Source organism: Simochromis diagramma, unplaced genomic scaffold (genome assembly GCF_900408965.1).
Source record: "Simochromis diagramma unplaced genomic scaffold, fSimDia1.1 OVJJ01000216.1, whole genome shotgun sequence".
Taxonomy (NCBI): Eukaryota; Metazoa; Chordata; class Actinopteri; order Cichliformes; family Cichlidae; genus Simochromis; species Simochromis diagramma.
The window spans coordinates 3,864,922-3,888,302 of record NW_024386883.1 but is presented as its reverse complement, the minus strand read 5'-3'; the positions used below and the strand labels follow the sequence as shown (position 1 = coordinate 3,888,302).

At 39.8% G+C, this 23,381-nt stretch overlaps 1 protein-coding gene across 3 annotated transcripts in view; it reads left to right on the top strand.

Annotated features, from left to right (window-relative positions):
* The window catches only part of cadm2a (cell adhesion molecule 2a), a 211,103-nt gene extending 196,220 nt beyond the window's left edge, over nucleotides 1-14,883 (top strand). For all 3 annotated transcript variants that reach the window (XM_040033149.1, XM_040033148.1, XM_040033150.1), the window contains 2 exons: nucleotides 8,263-8,385; nucleotides 9,291-14,883. In XM_040033149.1, coding sequence (XP_039889083.1) covers nucleotides 8,263-8,385; nucleotides 9,291-9,409 — 242 coding nt within the window. In that variant the 3' untranslated portion in view covers nucleotides 9,410-14,883. The remainder of the gene's footprint in view (nucleotides 1-8,262; nucleotides 8,386-9,290) is intronic.
* Nucleotides 14,884-23,381: the final 8,498 nt, after the last annotated feature.

Below are 23,381 nucleotides of genomic sequence, written 5' to 3'. Positions count from 1 at the left end.
TCACACTACATGTATGTAAACTTGCTTATGTTTACTGACAACCTGTCACCTGATTGTTGACTGTCATTTCATGTTCCTTCTGTGCTCTGGCATTGCAGTCACTCCAGATTGTGATTGCCTGCATAATTCACAAAATACCCATAGACAGTTTAAATATAGGCTGTATTCACATTCCAAAATAGGTTATTAAACATCATTAAGCCTATCTGTACATGTCAGAATGTAATATAGTATAATATATAGACTATAACATATAACATTCAAGCTATTTGTTTTAAATCTGCCTTACATAAATCTAAATTATACATGATTTTGTAACCCAAAAAGTGAAAATAGGTGAGAAAACATGCATCAGAGAATACAGTAATTAACCTTACTAATGATCTCAAAACTAAAAACTAAATAATTGGGTGGTTAATTCAAGGTCTTTAATAATAAGCTTTGTGTATTTAGGGAGATTGTTCAAATTTCAAATCATTTCTTTTCATCGTTGTCACAAAGTGTTTTGAATTCAAAAGAGCTGATTGTACTCCACAGGTGACCATTTTCTGGCTATAACCACACAATTCTATTCAAGCCTATTCAGGCTAAGGACAAACCTTTTGTGAAAACTCAATAAGGGAAAATCCTTGGAGGGATTTGTAACTGTTTTATTCTATTGATATCGATCTTGCTTTTAAATAAAGGACACAGGTAAGGCAATGTGATGACCAGAAAACATATTTTCTGGAGGGCAAGTAGCCCGGACAGCTTTTTAGTCGCTGTGCTTAAACCAGAGAGGTACAGGCCGCTGCATCCCTGGGGTGAAATGGTTAAATATCGGACAACGGAGATCACCTTCACACCGCTCTTTAGACGATAAAGCTTAGGAGCACTGGAGAAATTAAAACATAATGCAAAGGTCTTTCCACTTATTGCCGGGAAAGCTTATTGATATCCTGTCACATTAACTCGCTTTGGGGAAGAATTATAGCAACAATTTGGAATAAAGTGTAGAACAGAAAAAGAGAAATCGTTAGTTCCTGGGGCTACTGTTATGAATTACATGTAATAGCCCTTCTTTTCATTAACTCCCAATGGCAGAGGACACTTTTGGCAATCTTGAAGAAACACATACACACAGAGAAGGCAGTCCAATTTTCATTTATTGACATGAAGTGCTATTTGGTCCTTTTATAAATTTTTCCTTCCTTGTCTCCCACCCAACCCCCCAAGTTGGGCTTGTGGTGGCAGCTTACTTCATCCAGAATCGCTCATTTCTTTAAGCCATTATTTGTGCTGCTCCTGTGCTGCAGTTGGCTCACACAGCGCGGTTCTTTCAGCAGAATGTAGCAGTGTCGTTTGTGGTGGAAAATATTTGAAAAGCAGCAGCAACACAGGCAAGATTAAGTTACCACAAGTGTAACATTGATGCTATCTTTCTGCTTCTTCCTTTGGTGGATTTTATTGCTGTTTTGAAGAGGTTATGGATTTTGCAGAATGTAGAGCTGCTTTGATAGATGATTCTTGCATGAGACTTAATTAATTCTTATGATTAATTATCTTGCTTTGCTTATAACTCCATGCTGTTACCCTGCTGACCACAATTTCTTTTTATTCCGCGAGTAAAAAAAGAAAGGAAACCACTGGGTTGAATATTCAAGATAGTGTCCACATGTGGGCTTTATTGAATGATTAGCTGAAGTAATTTGTTTTCAGAATCTAATTAATCCGCACGACCCAGCAAACAGTAATGTGCAAGGACACACACAAACACGGCAACACACACATCTTGGTAACATTACTCTTTTTTTTAATTCTCTCATGGGCTTGGGTGCATGCATTCAAAGGTGGACACACAAGTGTCTTTCGGCCCTCTGCTACAGCCTCCAGGGACTCTTTCATCTTGGCAGTAGAGCCAGCATTAGATGCAGATTGGTGAATTTCCAGTCTCAGCCAAAAAGTTGGGCATAATTGACTCACTGAACAAGCAAAGTCTGCAGGCACTTTTCACCACTTTCTCCCCTTTACTTTCTGATGGTCGACACTCTAGCTTTTGTATCGGTGGCTTTAACATACCATCAGTGCAGAGGAATTAACACAAAGTAATTCATTTTTATTTCACGTTAAATGTGAAGTGTTTTCAAATACTGTTGTAGAAAAGACTATTACTAGATACATTATTACCCTAAAACACACAAAGAGGTTTGGAATTAGCCTGTTCGTCTGTGTGAATCTGATGGAATTCTGAATACCCTGGACTGACATCATTTGTCCATACATGCAGGTGTATTCCATTCTTGTGAAAATGAGAATGTTTAATTGACTGAGGATGTGATTATAGTTCGATCTCCAAAGGTCACTTTTGCAAGAATGAAAATGATGATGAAATGATCAAGTTTGGATAGACATGGATGTAAACTACGGGTCGATTTGTTTGTGGCAGCACACAGGAAGTTTTGTCATGAAGCTATACCTCAATATGTAGCACCTTGCCATGGAAACAGCACACTTTTGCTATGCTTACCCAATGATGTTATGGTGTGACTTGTGTTACACATAAAACACACGGGCATGAATCTATGGAAACATCCCTCAGAGACTTCGGTCTTTATTGGCATGATAGCATCACACAGTTGGCTGCACATCCATGATGCATGTTTGCGATAATTAGAGATTTGTGACATGGCACATGATATCCTGCTGGGAGCAGCCATCAAAAGATGGGCACACTGTGGTCATTAAGGGTTGGACGTGGGGAATAATAATACTCAGGTGGGCTGTGGCATTTAAATGATGCCCAGTTGATACTTAGAGGCCCAAAGTGTGCCAAGATAATATTCCCCACACCTTACACCGCCATCAGAAGTCTGAACCATTCATACAAGGCAGAATGAATTTCTGACTTTACCATATGAGTGTTGCAGGAGAAAGTCCTCAGACCAGGCAACATTTTTCCAAATTCTATTGTCCAATTTTAGTGAGCTTGTGGGAATTGTGGTCTCAGTTTCCCTCTTCTTAGCGTACAGGAGTGGCACTGGGTGTGATCTTCTTCTGCTGCAGCCCATTGTTTTCCAGGTTCAAAGGTATGGTCATATTTCGTGAACAGTGAACAGGTGCATCTAAAAGAATGGCTGGTGAGTGTGTAAACAGACGATGTGACAACAAGCTGCTGTATTTGCTGTCATCCCTAATGTCTGGGCTGCTACCTGTAGATGGAACCGTTTAGACTGAAAGAGCTGTATCTGAGTCCTGCAGGAAAAATCATGGTGGCTGTGAAACAATCAGCATTTGGCAAAAAATGTAGAAATAAAAAATTTAAAAAAAGAAAAGTGAACACTATAGCGTGTACCATACAGCCTGTCAAAATCAGGAAGGGTGATTCAAATGTCACAAATATAGGCTGGCTTCAGCTACCCAGTATAATACAAAAATATAATAAATATATAAAAACTGAGGGATACAATGTATTGAAATTATTTAGTCTATTTATGGATCCACTGCAGCCTGTGCAATAGGATTCTGGCCTTTTTCTGAATGCTTACACTAATGGGTGCTGACACCTTTACTATGAATTTCTTTTCACTTGCACAAAACAACCTCTTTGTGATCATAAAAATCTGTTTTGTTCACCATCTCTAATGTGGGAGTTCAAACTCACAGTATATTCTAAGTTGTTGTTTTGAGTTGCTTTTTTCTAATTTTATATCAAATGAAAGTAAAAGTTTAAAAGGTTTCCAGACAGGCGTGCCAAACAGTGTGCAGGCAAATATCAAAACACATTTTAATTGCACTTACTAAATGGGTAATAAAAGGGGAACAGATGTGTGTGGTACATTATAAGCACTGGTGTTTTTGCACAGACTGTTTTTTTTCATGATGAAGGGACAGAGGTGGTCGCATATTTTTCTTGCAGCACCTCAAAGCAACAGGCATCATTAACCAAAAAAGTAGTCCCCAAGCCAATAAAACATATAAGCTCCATACACATACTCTTTTAAACTTACTGACATCCCATTCGGTAATCATTCCATTAATGTACAACAAGTTTCATATTTCCTGCTAAAATAGCATCCAATTTATTTATGTATTTGTTTATTTTTATGTTTCTCATGAATGGAGACATATGTTGAGTTTCAGTTGCAAAATTCTCTGTTCTGCCACAGCGAAAGATTCCCCGGCCCACACCACAGATACAAGGACACTGCAGCTCTGTAAGCAGCCCGTGCTTAAGCTAGCTTCTGCTCTATTGATCTGAGCTGAAACCACTGCTTCACAGAGCTAAATCTAAAACTGAGAACGAAAAAAGCATAACACAAAAGAAGAAAAGGTGCCTGTGGGGGATGAATTTTAATATTCACAAAATTACGACCGAGAGGGGAAGACAGGGAGAAAGATGCGTGTATGTTAAAGCAGCAGAATGGAAAGGACATTTGAATAGCTTGCACTGTATGACGAATTGAAGGATTCTGTCAGTGCAGATGAAAGGCGGCGCGGTGGATGGTGTACAGCTATAACAATAATTTACACGTGGCAAACATTTCTCGTGATGTTCCTCAGACACTGACAGCACACGGCGTTTGAAAAGTGAGATAAGGACATGCAGTTGACATGCAGTGTGCTGCTCTAAGAAGCTTTCTTTGACACTTAAGCTGCACACGTTTCTTTTGCTTACGTGCTGTCTGTGGAGATAGCAGCCCCGCTGAACCAAACGCGAACTAGCTTAGTGTTAGATACATACTTGTCAGCTGTGAGTGTCAAAGGAGTCTCTTTAAGTCACAGTTGTAGATAAAGTGTTAAAATATCTGCTTTGGATTTACAGCACTTAGTTCTTAAGTACATCAATCCTTATATCACTTTTTAGACATCATGTCATTAGGTATATATGCTTAATGCATACACTTTTTTATTTCCAGCCTTTACACAGTCTCTTAAAATGTGCACAGTATCTTTATTACATACCCTTCCACAGTAACCCCATATGGAGCCAGCAACAATGGAAGAGATCAGATGAGCAGTTACACTTTTGGCTCTCTGCGGCCATACAGTGGTTCACAGAAGACCTGAACCCTCTTTAATTTATTAAACAAGCCCAACTCGCAAGGCCAGGCGACAAGGAGGGTGTTATAAATATTAAAAGAAGAGTTTGCTCTGCCACACTCTCATATTAAATCACACAGAGAAGAATGTATCTGCCCTTATTAAAAGATAATGTGTTCTGGAACCATAAAAATGTATAACCCACAACTCTAGATCCCTCTCCTCCTCCCCCTTCTTTCCTCTTTTGTCTTGGTCCAAGTGAAATTTCAGCCTTTTTGTGTGCATCAATCTCTATTTTGTCCATTTTTACTTTGTCTCTTTGTACAGCCTTGTTGTATTTTTTTTTCTCCGTCGTTGAGTAACAGCGGACTAGACCAGAATACATAAGAGGAGAATAGATGATTTTTTTTCTTTTTTAACTCACTCACACAAAAGGCATCTACACATTGTAAACGTTGCAAGCTTTTGACGCTGCATGAATATCAAGTTAATGGAGTGCTGGAAAATTTGGTCTTGAATGTCACACAGTCTTCCCTTTATCTTAAAAGGGGCTTGAAAAGTTGTGAAATTTTGAACATTAATAAAACAACCAAACAACTACAGTATGCAGATAAAATCAATGGCACCCTTAGCCCAGAATGAAGTCAGACTCCCTCTGCATTGTACCCTCAGCCCATTTGAGGTCCCAACTTTCAAACTATTGGCCCCTTACTGTGTCTGTAGGGAGAGTAGAACATTTTCACACATGTTCTGTACTTCTCTAAACATTACACATCAGGACCTCATGTGAGAATCCAGAATCAGCTGGATCTGACGTTAACCACCCACCTCCCTAGCACAAAGTCCGCGAAAGTCTGATTGAGCTCGTGTGAGAAAAGAGCCGGTAATTACCCAGGTAATTCAGAGCAAGTGAGAATTACGTGTCCTGCAGCCTGCAGGCTCTACCCATCAAAATGAGGATTTCCTCCAGTGAGGATCTTCTGTCGAGAATCTCCTGCAGTATTCTTTTTTTTCTTTTTTCTTTTTCTCTTTTTTAAAGAAGGACAACTTCAGACAAGGCCTCAGCTTGATTATCTCGACAGTGTATGGAATTCATGTGTAAGAACGGCTGAATAGGGTGACCACTCACGGCACATTGTAAAATCTTTGAAAAATCCTCTGTATGCGTGGTGCAGTGAAAGACTCTTGCTTAGCAGAGTGGATTAGAGGCAAGAGGAGAGGAAGATAATGTTGGGCTCATGGTGGTCAGATTGATCCAGCAAAAGCAGGACCTTCTTATTTTTGTCAAAGCCTATCCACCAATGCAACATAACCAGCTACAGTTTGGTGAGAGACTAAGATGTTTTTTTGTTGTTTATAATTTCTAGGATCTGGCTAGTATGCTTCTTTCTAATGCCACATCAACACACACACTGATTTTGTTTTGTTTTTTTTAAACCTCTTTTGTTCAGCCGCAGACGACGACTCGAATAATATCACTTGAACTCTGAGCAGCTCTATATGTAGCTAAAAAGGCATTCTGCAAGTTTTTTTCACATATGCAGTAATACTCCCTAAGCTATCGCCAATAAATCAATAAAAATGGAAGTGTTGGCATGGCCTTGGAGCTATGAGGGGGCAGCAGCACGATGTATGACTCGTGTTATGAAGATTGCATTAATGTTTCAAATGTTTGAACGTAGTCAGTAAGAACCAAATGGGTTATTCTTCTATTTCTGAAGCCACTGAAAGCGCTTTTTTTTTAGGATTTGAAATTTGCATTGTAATCTATACAACAATCAGACATCCAGTTGGCTTGTTTGTGGCTGACTTGTGGCTGTATAATAGCCAAACCAGAGTGGAAGCGGTCAGACGGTGATAGTGTATGATGTGTGTTTAAAAAAAAAAGAAGAAAAAAAAATACTCACAGTCCTGACAGGTGGAGGTGAGGAGACACAACCATGTGTGTAACTTAATGCCCTAGTCCTCGCCCTGCTGGGTCCTGCCAGGGGAACATTCCTCTACTCTTTGCTCCACTGACCAAGCAGAACTGCGGCGCAGTGAAACCACAAACGTCTGTGCGTATGCGTGTGTGTGTGTGTCAATTTGAGTGCGTGTGTCCACTGGGAGGCAGTGAAGTCTGACAGCCTGGTCACTCGGACCATGGAGACTTATGGAGCGAGAGCAAGCCAGCTGTTCAATTTGGCCACATGGGCAGACAGAGAAAGAAAAGGAGAATACTGAAGAGAAACAGTGTCAATATACGACGTGTGTTGTATGGCTAAACCATCCTCCTATCACTGCCTGCCCTGCTCTGACATTGCTGTATTTTAGCTATCACGAGCCCACACACTGCACACAGACTGGGGCAGGGTTGCATGTGGCATTCCTCGGAGAGGATAATGAGATAAGTACTAATTTCTCAGGTGTCATAGACTGATATGAATAATACAGGCCATTCCGTTACCTATCTTCCCCACTGCTGTCACTGTCACCTTCTTTTTTTTAGATCCACCTACAACGTGTCCGTATGCTGTCAGCGCATCGGTGTCGTGTCTTACCTTGAATAACCTGAAAACCAGACTTTGTGAAAAGAGGAAGTCAGTGCGAATAAAGGAAATAAGCTTTTGTTAGAAGAAAGGGAAACCTTTGATGAGTTTTTGCATGAGGTGTGGACAGGCAGATTCCTTTCTCTTTCATGACTATCATCTCTACTGCTTATCCAGCAGCTGGAGACCTGTATTGACTCCTTATTCATTTTCCCAACAACAATTTCTGGCTAAGAATCAGAAAGAGATTGATCCCCCCCCCTTTTTATTTTCCAAGTGATGATTTATTTACTGTGTACTGCTCTTCCACTACTGCCCTGGTTTGCATGTTGGGGACTCTTACGGCACTGTGAGGGTGGTCCTGAATTATTCACTTCTTTTCTCCAAGTCCCTCTTTCATTCTCTTTTTCCTTCATTTTGCAGGGCGAATGTGTGCCTGCTTGTCTCTTTGTGTAAATCTGGTGTCCGTCTCTCTTCCCCTCTCTCTTTATTTTATTATTCTCAGACAGCTACGAAGCTCTGCTCTGACTGCATGATGTGAACCAAATGATAGCAGCTTAGAACAATCGTTAAAGCAGGAACGAGCTGGAAATAATCATCTCCTTCCTCTTTGCTCTGTTGTGTACCGTCTGCTGTTCTCTTCTCTTACTCCCTAACCTCACCAATTGGCACTTTCATCAGCTCTCTTTGTCTCTCTCTCGCCGTCTCTCCTCAGATCCCAATGCTCTTGGGCAGCACGGCACTGACCATGCCTTGATCGGAGGAGTGGTGGCTGTAGTGGTCTTTGTCACCTTGTGTCTAATCATCGTTCTGGGAAGATACCTGGCCAGGCATAAAGGTAAAATCCACAGTGGACTAGACCTACGGCTTTCAAGGCTCATGGAGCTAGTGGAGCATGTCCTTCTTGTCCCATTAGAATACAGTCCTTTCCCAATTCCCAAGTTACACCTGCAAGTGTAGAACAAAAGTGGGAAAGCTTACACCATCCACACATCAGAAATGTTAATGAATATGTGCCTTTGATATGCAGCACAAAGTAATAGCACATGTTGTTATTGTAATTCACTCTCTATCCATGTATTTATCAATAATGTGAATGGAGTTTTTTAATTGCGCAGAGGTCCGTAATATTATTTTAATGTAGTTGTGATGATGATGGGAGAAAATAAACATTCATAAATCCACTTTGGCACCACAGGAAAAAAAAAGCATTTTATTCCCAAACAGTATTAGACAAACAGTAATAATGTGAGGGAAGAAATTCGTTTACGCAATTAAATGTGCTTCCTGTATGTGTAAATGTAAATCACTTCTCAAACAGAAAGTGATCGATTGATTCTCAAACTTGTTACAGTTTAGCTCCAAGTTCGCAAAGAAGAGTGGAAATAAAGTGAATTCCAAGTTGCTGCTCGGTTTTCGTCACTAATGCCACAACATTAACTTCTAAGTTTAAGCTAAGAGCTCAATTTGGATTTGCAGCTGTGAGTTCTGATGGTCGTCACACGCAACGTAGGAGGTGTTGATGCTATTCTGCTGTATCGATGCAGGGTCTCACAAATTTTGCTCTGCTTTATTTAAATACTCCACTACACTATCCCAGCTCCTCATTGTTTTAGATATGAATAATGTAACACTACTGATGTTGTCTTCACATGTGTTTTTTTCGCCTCAGGCAGCCAACACCATGCAGGGCTGCTTGGTATTTGTTTTCCTCAATAGAAGTTTGTTTTTTCGTTGCCACAGGAACATACTTGACAAACGAGGCCAAAGGAGCGGATGATGCCCCCGATGCCGACACAGCTATCATCAACGCTGAGGGAAACCACGCGCACGCGGAAGAAAAGAAAGAATACTTCATTTAGACTGCAGGGGGAGCTGTGCAGCTCTTGCCTTCTCATTTCCTTCTTTTGATCTCTGTACTTCTTATTCTCTCTTTCCGTCTCCCACTTTTCTTGTTCTCCTCCGGCCACTGGCCCCCATCATGTCAACAAGGAACCCACAGGCAGTCCACAAACAGACAAGTTCCCAGTGTGTTTTCCTGTTATTTCCTTCTGTTGAAACGATCTCTGTCATTTACATCTTGTCCTTTATTTTTTCATTGGTTTGGGGGTTTTTTGTTTGTTGTTTTTTGCTTTTGGCAGGTGTTTTTCACTGGCAGCTTGCTGTTGCTGCTGAAGTTGCCCCTTTGTCACTTCCTCATCTTCAACATGAATACCTAGAAATCTGTAAATCTACCATGACTGCTCCTTAGCCCTCTCGTTACTCTTTGCTCCTCTTCCTCACCAAGCAGACACCCAAACACATATTCCTGTTCACACACATCCACGAACACATATCATCTCTCACATCAACACGGTGCCTAAAAATACAGACGCCATTGAACTTCTGTCAATGCCTTCATGTATCGTCTGTCAGTAGCAATGTAAATGCTTTGTAGATGGTTACCTTAGCCATCATTCCATTGCTTAGCTCACAGCTTTTGATTACGCATCGAATCTTTTTTTTTTCTCTTTTCTTTTTCTTTTTGAATGACAATTTGTGCTATTTACGCCTTATACATGTCTGTCACACTAAATATGGTACTTTTAGGTGATCCACTTTTCCCTATTCCATCTCCCTCTAAATAGAGTTGTAATTAAACCGTTGACCCTTGTAAGATACGAAGAAGGATTTGTGTAACACTGTAGCAAGGTTTATCAGATACAGTAAGTGTACAATATGATTTGCATTATTAGGGTAGGAGTAATAAAGGGTAGTGTGGTATTGTTTAGAGCAGAGAAAAACACACCAAAAATATATGAAAGATGCTAGGTTAAGCGTTCCTTTTCAGCAAGCATAATCAAGTATATAAAACCACTTGCTAAATGTGCTGCCCAGGTACTTTTACCTGTATAGTCCTGCACTGTCCAGGCAGCGGTTTAGCAAAACACCATCACCTTCAGTGTCATCTGGACAGCTTACGGTAGTTTGTGTTTTCCATAAAGGGTTCAGGTGTGCAGAAAGAGTCTCTCTCCTCTCTCTGTATAGGCTGTATAAATTGTATTCAAATAACTTTAGCTTTTCACTTTGAATAATTTGGTTATCGTTTGTCACATTGAAATTATTTTAAGGCTTGAGGAACCCGTGAAATGTAAACTCAACCATAAGGTGTTAAAACAAGACCAGACCAATAACATCTGTTTGATTACTGTCATTGTTTTTGATTCTGTCACCTTCAAATTTATTTTTAAATAGTTTTTAATAGTTTAGTGAAGCTGCCCTCATCAGCTTGTCATGCTTTTTATGCCTATTTTCCCAGTCTGTCTCCATTAACTCAACTTTCATTTCCATTTCACGGGGTCTTCAAGAAAAAAAAAAGCAAATAGAAAAAGAAACAAATGGTGTGAGTGCTGGGTCAGGGATCTGCAGGGGCCTGTTTTCCAAAACTTAAAAAAAACTGAAAACAAATAGAAAAGCACAAAATTGTCTGAATGAGTTACTGTGTTCATTTGCCAACAACTAGATCGCCTTGTGAACGGTTCTTTCATTCTAATGGGTAACGAGAAGATGACAAGGCTGTCTTTGATTCAATTCTGAAGAAAAAAAAAGTGCAGTGCATCTTTTTGAAAATGTAAGCTAAATCATGTTTTTATATTTAAAAAGAAAATGTTTCTAATATTTTTTTGGTTTTAATGGTTAAGCTCCCTGCTGTATATTGTGTCTGCTACAATGTGGTTGGTTGTGAAAATTGCTGTTAAATTCTGGATTCCTGTATTTGCTCAAATATGTATATTAGCCACCTTATCTAATTACTTTTTTTTCCATTACATTATCCTCATTAGAGAAATTTTAAAACAAATGTATTTTTGTTTTGGCACAAGGCATGTATATAATGTGTGAGAACTAAATTTTGGTAATACACATTAGCATGTTTTTGTTTGGTTCTTTTTCATGTTTAATTTATTTGAAATTGAAATTTATTTAAGAGAGAACCACAATGAAGATGGTATATTTGTACCTTGATTTTGGGAAAACGGTGGCTTTGTGTGTTTGTGGCCTGACCCTAGTTGCTCCAAATCTGAAGAAGTTGATGTTCTAGGACATTTGGCAAATCAAACGCGCAAAACTCCGGAATAAGCTGCTTTTCCATGGAAATTGAGGTAATAGAATTTGGAGCTGAAATCAAAAGAAACAATACCTCCATGCCGGTTGCAAGAAAGTTTCCACATATTAAGACAGCCATGACGCGTCATAGTCAGCAACCTTTCATCTTTCATGAGTTTGGAGAAGTTTGGCTTCGAAGAAATGATCCTAAATGCTCAAAAGCAAGGCACTAGTCTGCTACCAGGGAGCAAATTATAATCAAGGGCAATAATATTTTGGGCCCAATTGTCTCCATTTCGGTGGTCTAATTTACAACATTATGCAAATAGGGTCAGCAAAAATCTTTTGTCTGTATTTTGTTACTCGAGCACTTCTCGAGTGAACCACAAGTTGGGAATAATTAAGTCAATCTACTCAGTTTTACCTTTCATCATCGATGTAGGATTTAGGGGTTTTTGACATTTTAATACATTTTTAAAAGCAATTATTTGTTTGTTTTGAAAATAAAGAAGCTTTGCCACAGTTTCCATATCTCACACCTTTAGTGCACTGAGCATATCACTATATACAGGTTCAACTTCAGCGTCACCACAAATGCTCTATACAAAGTGTTCTAGTCTAACATGGTTCTAGCAAACCTTGGGTTTTACATGTGTAGATACATTTCTTACAATGATTTAACATCTTTATCTTTCTTTCTTTTTTTTTGGTTTTTGTATCTCGTTCTATTCATTGTGTCTTAAATCACTGATGGTGTCGATCACACTTGGTGTTGCTTTACAACTCCAACTTTGAAACAGGAAAGTAGTTGAATGAATTTGTTGGTTCTGAAGTCAGAGAAACAAGTTAGGCGGTTTCATATCAAACACACTGAGAATTAACCGGGTCTAAAGTAATAAAACAGTTGCCATTTACTCAAGTATGCACTCTGACCAATGTGGTGGATATTTCTTAGTAATTAGTAAAATCTGTGCTTTGTTTTGAGGGGTTTTTTTTCTTTCTGAAACTCACATGTAAATATTTGTTTTGACATAATAGTAATGAGCTAATTTGTTGCAAATGGATTTTTATAATCATTAGACCAAACCTGAATCTTGTTTAATTTGTTATTTTAGCAGCCTGGCACATACGACCATGCACTACGACAGGATCAACTGTAGCTCTGTTATATCTTGGCTATCTTTGTTTTATTTCTGTATTGTTGTCGGTTGAAAATAAGCTTTAAACGCGTTGCCTCCTTGATTTTCAACGTTTATCAGTTGGGTTAATATTCGCTAGATCACAAGCCTTTAATTTCATCCTGGCAGCAAGACGGTAAAGGCACTAACAGAGCCGCAGTGCCATTTTCATTGGGCACAAGTCCATTTTGTGGGATTGTAAGTCTCTAATTTCCTGGCTCCAAACAAACCCGCTTTCTTCAACTAAAGGTGCGAGTCAGGGAGCTGCGGTTGTGCATTTATGCAGATTTAACAGTGCAATACTGGCAGTAATTTCGACATGAAATTGCACCCAGTTTTGTGAACAATTTCCAGGTTGGCGGAGACACAAACAAGCCTGTGCAAAATCACATTAAAAAAAGTTTCATGTATAGGCTACTGTTTTGCCTAGGATTTGTCAGGTTGAAATGCACAAAACCCACACCTTTTACGGGATGTAAGCTGCTTGCAGTGGGTTAAATTGGAAGATTGTTTATAGTTTCACAGTTCCTCGTGGGTTTGTGAGACCATTCGCTTTGAGTTGATAAAACTTCTATCTGTAATCATCTCGTGTGTTCTGTTCTGAATGCAAAAGACGGTAACTGTATGATCTCAAATTACTGTTACTATTTACAATGTGGGCTGATACAGTATATTGTTGCCTAAAAAATGACCAGATTACAGAGTATCTTATAAAGTCACATTAAAACACATATTTGAAAATCTTTATATTAGTGCCTTGTGACTCTGCACCTGAAGTTTGCCACTGAACCACCCTCCTGGGCTCATTTAAAGAGGAATCAGACAAGTTGATGCGATGTGTGATTAATGAAGCTTTACAAATCTGCTAAAAAAAGACACTCGTTTCATCGTACCACGCTGACCTCGAAGCAAATCGGGTCACCAAACATCGCAGGCAGTAATGACACACACGTATTTTTTAACTTCCAGGAAATTAGAGGCCCACGTTAGTATTCAAAATATTAAAATCTGCTTATAAGCAGAAGTGAGCGTAATGGACACTTTGGGTTATAGTCTGTCAGAAATTCTCCTTTTTTTAATCTTATGGTTTATATTTTTTTTAATACGTGAGTTTAATGGCAAATGTGTTCTCTACAGTAGTGCTTGTAACATGACATGGCTTGTTCCTGTCCCATCTCCCTTCCTCTGGCTCTTCAGATGTCTTTGCTGTACAGTATGGCTTCAGTGCACTTCTCTATCACTCCGCAATAGTGACACAAGAATCAATCAGCCCAATTTCTTTACTGTCACACCGATGACAACATGTGACACAATCGCATGTAGTGATGTTTCTTTTTTTATTATTATTATATCTGTTTCTTTTGTTTTGCATCTCAGGAATATATTTCATTTAGATTTTGTTCGTTTGTTTGTTTGTTTCCTGTCTTAAAATGGGGACTCGTGAGCACTTTTCACTCTGCTAGTCCCTGTGTGCTGACACCATGTATTTTTTGAGTTTTAAGATTATCACAATGATAATAAAAAATGATTCAGTGACTCTTCAATAATTCTGTCACCTTGCTGTCATTGGAATATTAGACTAAGGAAACTTTTTTTCTTTTCTTTTTTAATTTTCTGATCACTGACTTGAAATACTGAGATTTAGAAATATGCTGCAAATTACTGCGTTTCAACAATGATGGAAGGTGTCTTTAACAGAATCTAATTTTAGCTTATGTAAGCGGTTCAGTGCTTTTTGTCCTTTATCATGTTTCCCTTTGTAGCAACACACATCTTTATGTATATCAGTCTTTAGGTGGCAGGTGCTGCAAGGCACTGTCTCTCACTAAATACAAAATATCCACAGTGAGGCTCAGTAAAGATCAGGATTAGAGCTAGACAAATGTTAGTTCAGCCTCTGATGTACCTTGGTGAAATAGGGGGTTTGATATCAAGCTGTACTCCGAAAGCTTGATTTGATATATAGCACCGTAACGGAGGTGTTTCTCTCCCATTGTCTGTGGGATTTATTATATTTAATTTAGAGGTTCGTATGTATGAAATGAAATTGTTGAATAAATAGTTGCCAAAACATCTGTACAAGCCTGATTCCATTTTTTCAGTCATCATTTTCCTCCTGAAAGCCTCTTACCTCAGTATTTCTCAACTGAGCGATAATGATATACAATGAATACACTGGAAACATCTGAATTTGTCCTCATGAGGATCAGTGCACAAGCACACCCACACAAACACATACATATACACATACTTGCAAAAAGACAAGAAAACGCATGCACAGATACGTGTTCATGAATTTTTATTAACAAGAATAATTCGTGTTGTGTTTTTGCGCCCTATCTGAGCTCTGTGGTTGTGATGGTACTATGATACCATCCACATTATAATGTTTTCAATATTAATAAATCCCCAGTTTGAAAAAGGTCGGTACATTAGGTAAACTGTAAATAAATACAGAATGCGATGATTTGCAAATCTCATAAATCCATAATTTACTCACAACATAGAACACAGAAAAAACATAAAAAATTAAACTGTGACATTTTACTAATAGTAACACGCTATGAATTTAACGGCAGAAAAACATCTAAAAAAAGGTTGTGGTGGAAAAGTAAGGGGGGGGGCTAAAGTGGTGGAGAAACATTTTTCATCTGATTAGGTTTATTGGCATCCGGTCAGTAATATGATTGGGCATAAAATTGTAAATTATAATTGTAAAATTGCATTGATTTTGAATCTTCTACAAATTGTGACAACAAAAGATTCAGAGAATCTGAAGAAATTTCTGTGAATAAGGAATAATGGCAAAAATCAATATTGGATTGCTGTGATCTTCACTCCATAGAGTGGCACTTTGTTCAAAACAGGCATGGAAATCACTGCTTTACCAAAAAACAAACAAAAAAAAAAACATTTGGCACATCATAACAGCAAAAATAGCTCATAGAAGACCCAGGGCTGCTGAGCAGCTGTAGTCCTCAAACAGATCCGAAAGTTCAGAAGCTCCACTCTTAAGTTCCCAGATGTTTAAAATGTCAATGTTGCTGCATTAAATTCAGAATTACATTACTTTTTTCTTAAAATTGCAAATTTTTCTCATTTTAACCCTCCTGTCATGTTGCGGGTCAAATTGACCCAGAACAGAAGAGATGTCACATGTCATCTGCATCACTACAGAAAACGAAAAAAATCTAAATTATAAAAGAAAATTGTAAAATAATCAATGCCAGTGTGTCTGACACTTTTGGATGAGGAAACATGCCCCGGGTCAAATTAACCCAGGAGCATAATTGGTGTTCCTGGAAACCAACATAACAGGAGGGTTAAACATTTGGTACGTTTTTGTGTTCATCCTGTTTCTTTTTACAATTCCACTTTTGTTGGATTTGAGGTTGTAATACTCCTTCAAAAGTGTCGCTATCTGAGATATGCATGAGGAACTTTGAAATTAGTGTCAGTAAATCAGAAGAGAGCAGTGCATGGAAAAGTCGTTGAAAAGAATGAGGGAAACCTGGTGATTTATTTCAAGTCTATGTTGCTGGGGAGAAATCACTCTAGCTTGAAAGACACTGAGGGAGATGAAATACAGAGGAGATAATTCTTAAAGTTTCTAATCATTATTGAACTGCTGGTCATACCATCCATCTATTTTTCTTGACTGATGAGCCAACTAAGTCGGTCCTGGACCATGCCCCAGTCCGGAAAGGCAGGCTACACCCTGGTTTCCAGTCCATGTGGGCTGCTATATAAAATAATAATAAGGTGGAAAATATGTAAGATAAACTTGCGCCAGGAAAAGTCCATATGAAAAAGAGGGGTGTTTACTTAACGACTCAGTGTATTTCACCATAGATAAGGCTGAGAAAAGCTCTTTTGTGGTGATTCTACTGGTAAAATTGTAAAAGCTGACAAAGTATTAAGAGAAATAAGAAAAATAGAGACTCCATGTATCGTTACACCCTTCACTGAGGCGCATCTCTACTAGCTTCTTAGTTACTCTAATGAAAGTTTTAGAAACGGTGCCCAAAAGAGAGAAAAACATTCACAAAGAGCAGAGTGCTTTAATAAGTAAGCCATAATTTTCTTCAGATCCTTTGAATTAGTCAAACCCAAATCCAGACATTTGAGCAGGCAGAGTATTTTATTGTAGTAATGAGATCGGCACGTACATTATCCTCTTTCAATACTTGTGAAAAGATTAAGGTTTGCTTTCTAACTGCATCAGGAGAGTGAGAAATGGGCATAAATGAAGGGAAAGATGGAGCACATAAAGAGGAATGTAAGACTATGAAAAGGGAAAGACTGGGAGGAGGTGTGGATGCAATGGAGCCTGAAAGACAGGAGGGAGAGGTATCCACCCCTTTCAGTGAGTCAGGAGATGATGACTGAGGGGGGAATTAAGTAATGGCAATAAGATGTCACGTTAGACTGAAGAAAGCAGCTGCAATCAGCCCATCTGTCAGGAATAAATACAGCTTGGAGTGGGTTGCATTTGTGCCACCAAGGTATGATTCTTCTCCTGATGGAAAGTGAGGGGTCAGTGAATGACTCAATTACCACTCAATTTGTCAGAGGAGTCTTGTGAACCGGCACACTGAGAATGAGGAAGACCTAACAGGACCAGCAAAACTGCATTTTCTTGCAAAACGTTACTGAGCGGACATGTTTTTCATACTTGGCCTGCATTTGTATAGCGCTTTACTAGTCCCTAAGGACCCCAAAGTGCTTTACTCATCTAGTCACCCACCCATTCACACACTGGTGATGGCAAGCTACATTGTAGCCACAGCCACCCTGGGGCGCACTGACAAAGGCGAGGCTGCCGGACACTGGCGCCACCGGACCCTCTGACCACCACCAGTAGGCAACGGGTGAAGTGTCTTGCCCAAGGACACAACAACCAAGACTGTCCAAGCCGGGGCTCGAACCGGCAACCTTCCGATTACAAGGCGAACTCCCAACTCTTGAGCCCCGACCGATACTTCCTTACTGGCTAGGCTTTGTAGCCAAAGGGGTTGTATCCCATGCAAGAAATATGTCTTCTTCTTCTTCTTTCAGCTGATCCCTTTAGGAGTCTCCACAGCAGATCATCTGCTACCCCATCTCTAGGATCCTACTCGTTTACACCTGAGTTGATCGTCTCTGTGGTCTTTCTCTTGTCCTCCTGTCTACAGCTCCATATTCATATCCTTTGTCCAATATATCCGCTACCCCTCCTCTGCACATGTCCAGATCATCTCACCCTTGCCTCTCTAACTTTGCCCCCAAACCGTTCAACTTGAGCTCTCTCTCTGTCATACTCATTTCTAATCCTGTACCTCCTGGTCACTCCCAACGAAAATGTTAGCAACTTCAATTCTGCCACTTCCAGCTCAACCTCCTGCTTTTTTGTCTGTATCACTGTCACCAAACCACACATCACAGCAGGTCTAACTATATACCAGGTCTAACTATATATACCTATATACTTTAGCTTTGTCAAATTTGCTGAAAGATTTAAATCTGTAATATTATTGCTTTGATAGGTGTTATGTGCAGAAGTACCAAACTGCTGGATCGCATGCAAATGTCTATATGAAGGATATTAAGCTAGATCTAGCCATCCATTTTTTTTGTTAGCTTCAATCAAAAAGCCTTGATTTTACCATTTTATCTGTAGCCATCTTTATTTTTTTGGAGCCAGTTACCATATTTTAATCAAAGGATAATTTTTTTTTAGCCCAACAAACCACATGGCTCCATCTTCCTGTGCTTCCAACATCCACAGGAAGTCTGTACTGTAGGGGTTCAGCGCTTCGTGGCTTTAAGCATGGAACGTCACTTCTCTGGTGGGGAAGGAGAGATACTGGTTAAATTTATTCCAATTCCACTCTGGAACCAATTTCCTGCAAACAGGCTGGACTTGTTCCACTGTTCGGTGTCCCAATGCACATCAAGCAGGGGTCGCTATACTTATATCCCTCCTGATGGTTAGTTCCCTGCACCTTCAGGTTACTCACCAAGCCGCAGTTTACAGTAGTGAGGAAGTTCAGTGTTAACTTGGGCACTGAAGATGAAACCTGGAGGGGTATGACTGGGAGGAATGGCCACCCCAAGTGTTGTTCTGTTTCTGTGGGACTCAGGAGGCAGCTGACAGATACTGGCAGACCAGGCAGAGTGTAGCTGTGGTGGTGAAGCATGAGGATGGAGTGATGCCTGGAGTGGAAAATAGAGGTGGTAGACTGATTCGATAGTATCAACATCAGTGCTGGTATTGGGATCAGATTGATACTAACACGGGGAAAAAGAGCTATCAAAAATGTCTGAACCTGAATTTATTTTATTTATAGCCTATAGACACATTTACATACCAGATCTAAAAAAAACAAACCCTGTTTTAATATGCATGAAAGCTGAAAGGTGTAATTTATTGTCTTAACTAAGTATTGTGGAAAGTAAAAATCACAGTGATTTAGAGTTTAGAATTTTCACAAAGAACAGACAACCAAGCTTGGTGGAGAGCCAAACGGTCAGCAGCGTCTCCTGACACTAACATGGCTCTCAGTTAAATACCTTCTCCAGGAACAAAAGGCAGTACATACACAGCTGTTGCACACCTTAAGGTTCACACTCCCTTGCTACCTCCCAGAGTCCTCAAAGAGACAAAAGATTCTTCCTGTGGAGTGGTCTGCTTCACCCAACTTCCTTACTAGACCCCCACCATTTGTCTTACTGTATGGGTGTGAGACATGTTAAAATCCAGTGGCACCAAGGCATTATACGATAAAATAATGGGATTAATACATAAATAAAATAAATTCCCATACAGAGTAGCGGTACCTGCACTGATATCGGCAATTTGCTTGGTATTGGATTTATATCAAAATTTGCAGCACTGCACAGCACTGCTGGAAAGAATACTTCACTGGGACACCTTTCATTGAACAAGCAGAATCTTGGGATCAGTTTAATGATTTTATATCTTTTATTCTTTTATGTATTTATATATTTTAGTTTATGTGGCATATATTAATTCATACTGTTGAACGTCCAAGCCTTGTTTCCTCTTCCCTAGCTTCTAAAGGACTCACTTTTAAGAGGGGTCTGTTTGTTACTAGTGTCGATGACATCGTACACCTTGTTTCTGTAATCGCGTCCTAAGAATACTCTTTTCATGTTAACTTTTTCATGTTAACATGATGTGGGGGACCCCTGCCTCTCCACACATGTTGTGACAGCTTTTACTAGCCCCTGGTGGATGGATGGATGGATGGACGGATGGATGGATGGATGCACTTTTGAGCTAACCTTAAGTGGCCATGAGTTGGATGATTTTTTAGTATTTCACAATAAAACACACCACCGAACTGTCTCATAATCCAAATCCAACACCCATCACTGTATCCATTTTTAGATGGATGTATATTCTCTTTATATCAGAAATAATTAGATACTTCTTCAAACCTTAAGCCTTTGAGGTAGACTTTCAATTTTCTCCAAATGGAAGATTTATGTTCTCAGTTATTTTACTGGCAATAAGAAATATTAGATTTGTCAATATTTTTCTCGGTAAAAGTTGACATAGAGGCTTTATTGAATGTTTCTAAGCCGTTATTTGTTATTCTTTTCACAAAAGAAAACAAGTGGGAATTTGGCTCAAATATTCCCCCAAACATGATTAATAAATCATGAATTACTACGATTTTAAACCTGTTATAAAAGTGACTTAATAATAAGTTAAAACACAAAAGCACAACAAGCCAGGATACAGAAATGTTATATTAAAGTAAAAAAGGATTGCAATACACAGTATACATTCCAATTTGTGCAGCCTATTTAAAATTGCTGCTTTGTTGCCACCAGAGAAATGACAAGGGAATAAAGCAGGAAGGGAAATAGGGGTATTATTGATTGATGCATTCATTTAAGTTTGTCAGTGCAAGACTGTTTCAGAATAAAGAATAGCCCACATATTGCAAAAGCAACCACGTTAGGGCACGTTAAACACGTTCATGTAGGAAAGTTTAAGTTAATAAAAAATAAAGTCTTGAAATCAGTCTTGAGCATAGACACAAATGTCTGGAATATGAATATAACACATGAATGTTCACTCATGTGTTTACTCAGTACAGAATTTTCCTGCCCCTTAGTTTAATGTTGGGAGACGCACGGGAGAAAACTGTTTGGGGGAGAGAGAAAAAAGCAGCAATTAGAAACATGGATGCAGATGGTTTTGCTCAGGAAAAGAGTGATCTCATAGAGTTTATCTCTATTTTTGAAGGCTGCTGCACAAAAGGCTGTTTAAGATGAATGGTGCCCCGCGCTCACACACGGACACACAACTCTCGTTAAGTGTCACTTTCTGAATGTGCCACGGTGTCGAGCCTCACACCTGCCCAGCACTGTCAGTCTGCCAGCTGTGAGAGCTGGAGCTGTCTCGAAGGTATCAGCCGCTCCATATGCAAATACATTCCTCTTCTTTATGATGTGGATGCACTAGCCCACATATCTCCTTCTTTCAGTCATTTTAGGCAGAGCCACTTTATTCTATCTTTCTATCGATGTTTATCTTTTTCTCAACCGCTTTTCCCCTGCTCTAAATGCAGGACTCTTAATTCATCTTCATTTCCCTCTTCATCTTCCTTAATTCCCCACTCGTCTGCAGGATCCTGTCCAATAAGAACTCCGTTGACCTTGCAAGATGATTCTCTTCAGAGGATGACAGAAGATATGTTAGTAGCCTTTGAAGTTCAGTTATTGTGCTGACCATGTGAGGCCAAAGCTTCGCCAACACATTGCCTAGATACATGTGCACACATTCTCACATGCGCACACACACACAAAATGTTTGCTGTGCTTCGAGATGCCATCAGAGAGGAAAAAGGCTTTGATGTCTACATGTTTTACTTTGAGGGAATTTTCCCCACATGAACCACTGAGGTCCTCTTTGACTTTCGTGAAGTTCAGGCCAGTGAACAGAGGTGATGAAGCAGGGGACTGCCAGTCAACACCTTGTACCCGACACCCTCCCATGTCACAGAGACATAGTGAGAACATATATTTTTATATTGTAACAGCAATAGAAAAGAATAAAAACAAAGAGAAGCAGAAGTTTAGACACTGGTAAGTTATATATGAAATGATTCGATTTGTGAGAAAATACTAAATTTTGAGTGCATATTTTACTCATCAGACCCTGAATGCAATTATATTTGATGCAGAACAAGAGAACACAAAAAGACAAAGAAAATTATCAGATGTACTTCATTCTTTTAGGTAATGCATGTACATTGAGAAAATAATAAGATAACTAATATTAATATATAATCACCAAACCAAACCAAATATGAAGTTATAGGTAAAGTTAGATCAAGCAAAATCGGTGATGTCTAACTTAATAATCTTGGAGTATGTACAACTTCAGATATATGGATGACATTAAGCTTTATGCCAAGAGTGAACAAGACATCTATTCACTGATCCACACCACCAGGATATACAGCAATGAGATCAGAATGTCGTTAGGACTGGAGAGATGTAGTCAGATGATAACAAACAGGGAAGAGAGGGAAGGTAGTCAGAACTGAGGGGATCAAACTACCAGAAGGCAACATTGCAGACATAGAGGACAACTACAACCCACATAGCAAGGAAGTCTGGCCCAGATCTGGTATCAAGCCGGCACTGCTGGCTGACTTCTGGCTTGATAAGACGTACAGTATGTCATCCAGATATGGGCCAGGCCTGGCATAGATGGCACTGTCTATGTGATGGGAAGTACCTGGGGATCCCACAGGCAAATGGGAACCATGAAGAAGCTGCTAGGAAAGCTGCAACCACCAAGTACCTGCAGAAGGTCAGGCAAGTCCTGAGGAGTCAGCTGAACGGTGAGAACAAGATCCGGGATATCAACACATACCTGTGATCATGTACCCCATGTACATAAGCTGGCCAAATGAGGAGATAGAAGCCACTGACATCAAAACAAGAAGCTTTTGACCATGCATGGAGGGTTTCACCCCAACTCCAGCACCCTGAGGCTAAATGGTAAGTGGAAGGAAGGAGGCCAGACTAGTGAGTGTCATCACCACAGTCCAGGATGGTGACAAATGAACATCCACAAATACATCAATGACAGGCCCCTGCACGGCATGTAGCACCGGCAGATAGAGGAGGTGGCTGATATCCAGAAATCCTACCAGTGGCTGGACAAAGCTGGACTGAAAGACAGCACAGAGGCACTAATCATGGCAGCACAGGAACAAGCGCTGAGCACAATATTCATAAAGGTTGGGGTCCATCACACCAGGCAAGACCCCAGGTGCAGGCTGTGTAAAGATGCCCCAGAGACAATCCAGCACATAACAGCAGGGTGCAAGATGCTAGCAGGCAAGGCATACATGGAACGCCATAACCAAGTGGCCAGCATAGTGTACAGGAACATCTGTGCCGAGTATAACCTGGAAGTCCCGAGGTCAAAATGGGAGATGCCCCCAAGGGTGGTGGAGAATGACCGAGCTAAGATCCTGTGGGACTTCCAGATACAGATGGACAAAATGGTGGTGGCTAACCAACCGGACATAGTGGTGGTAGA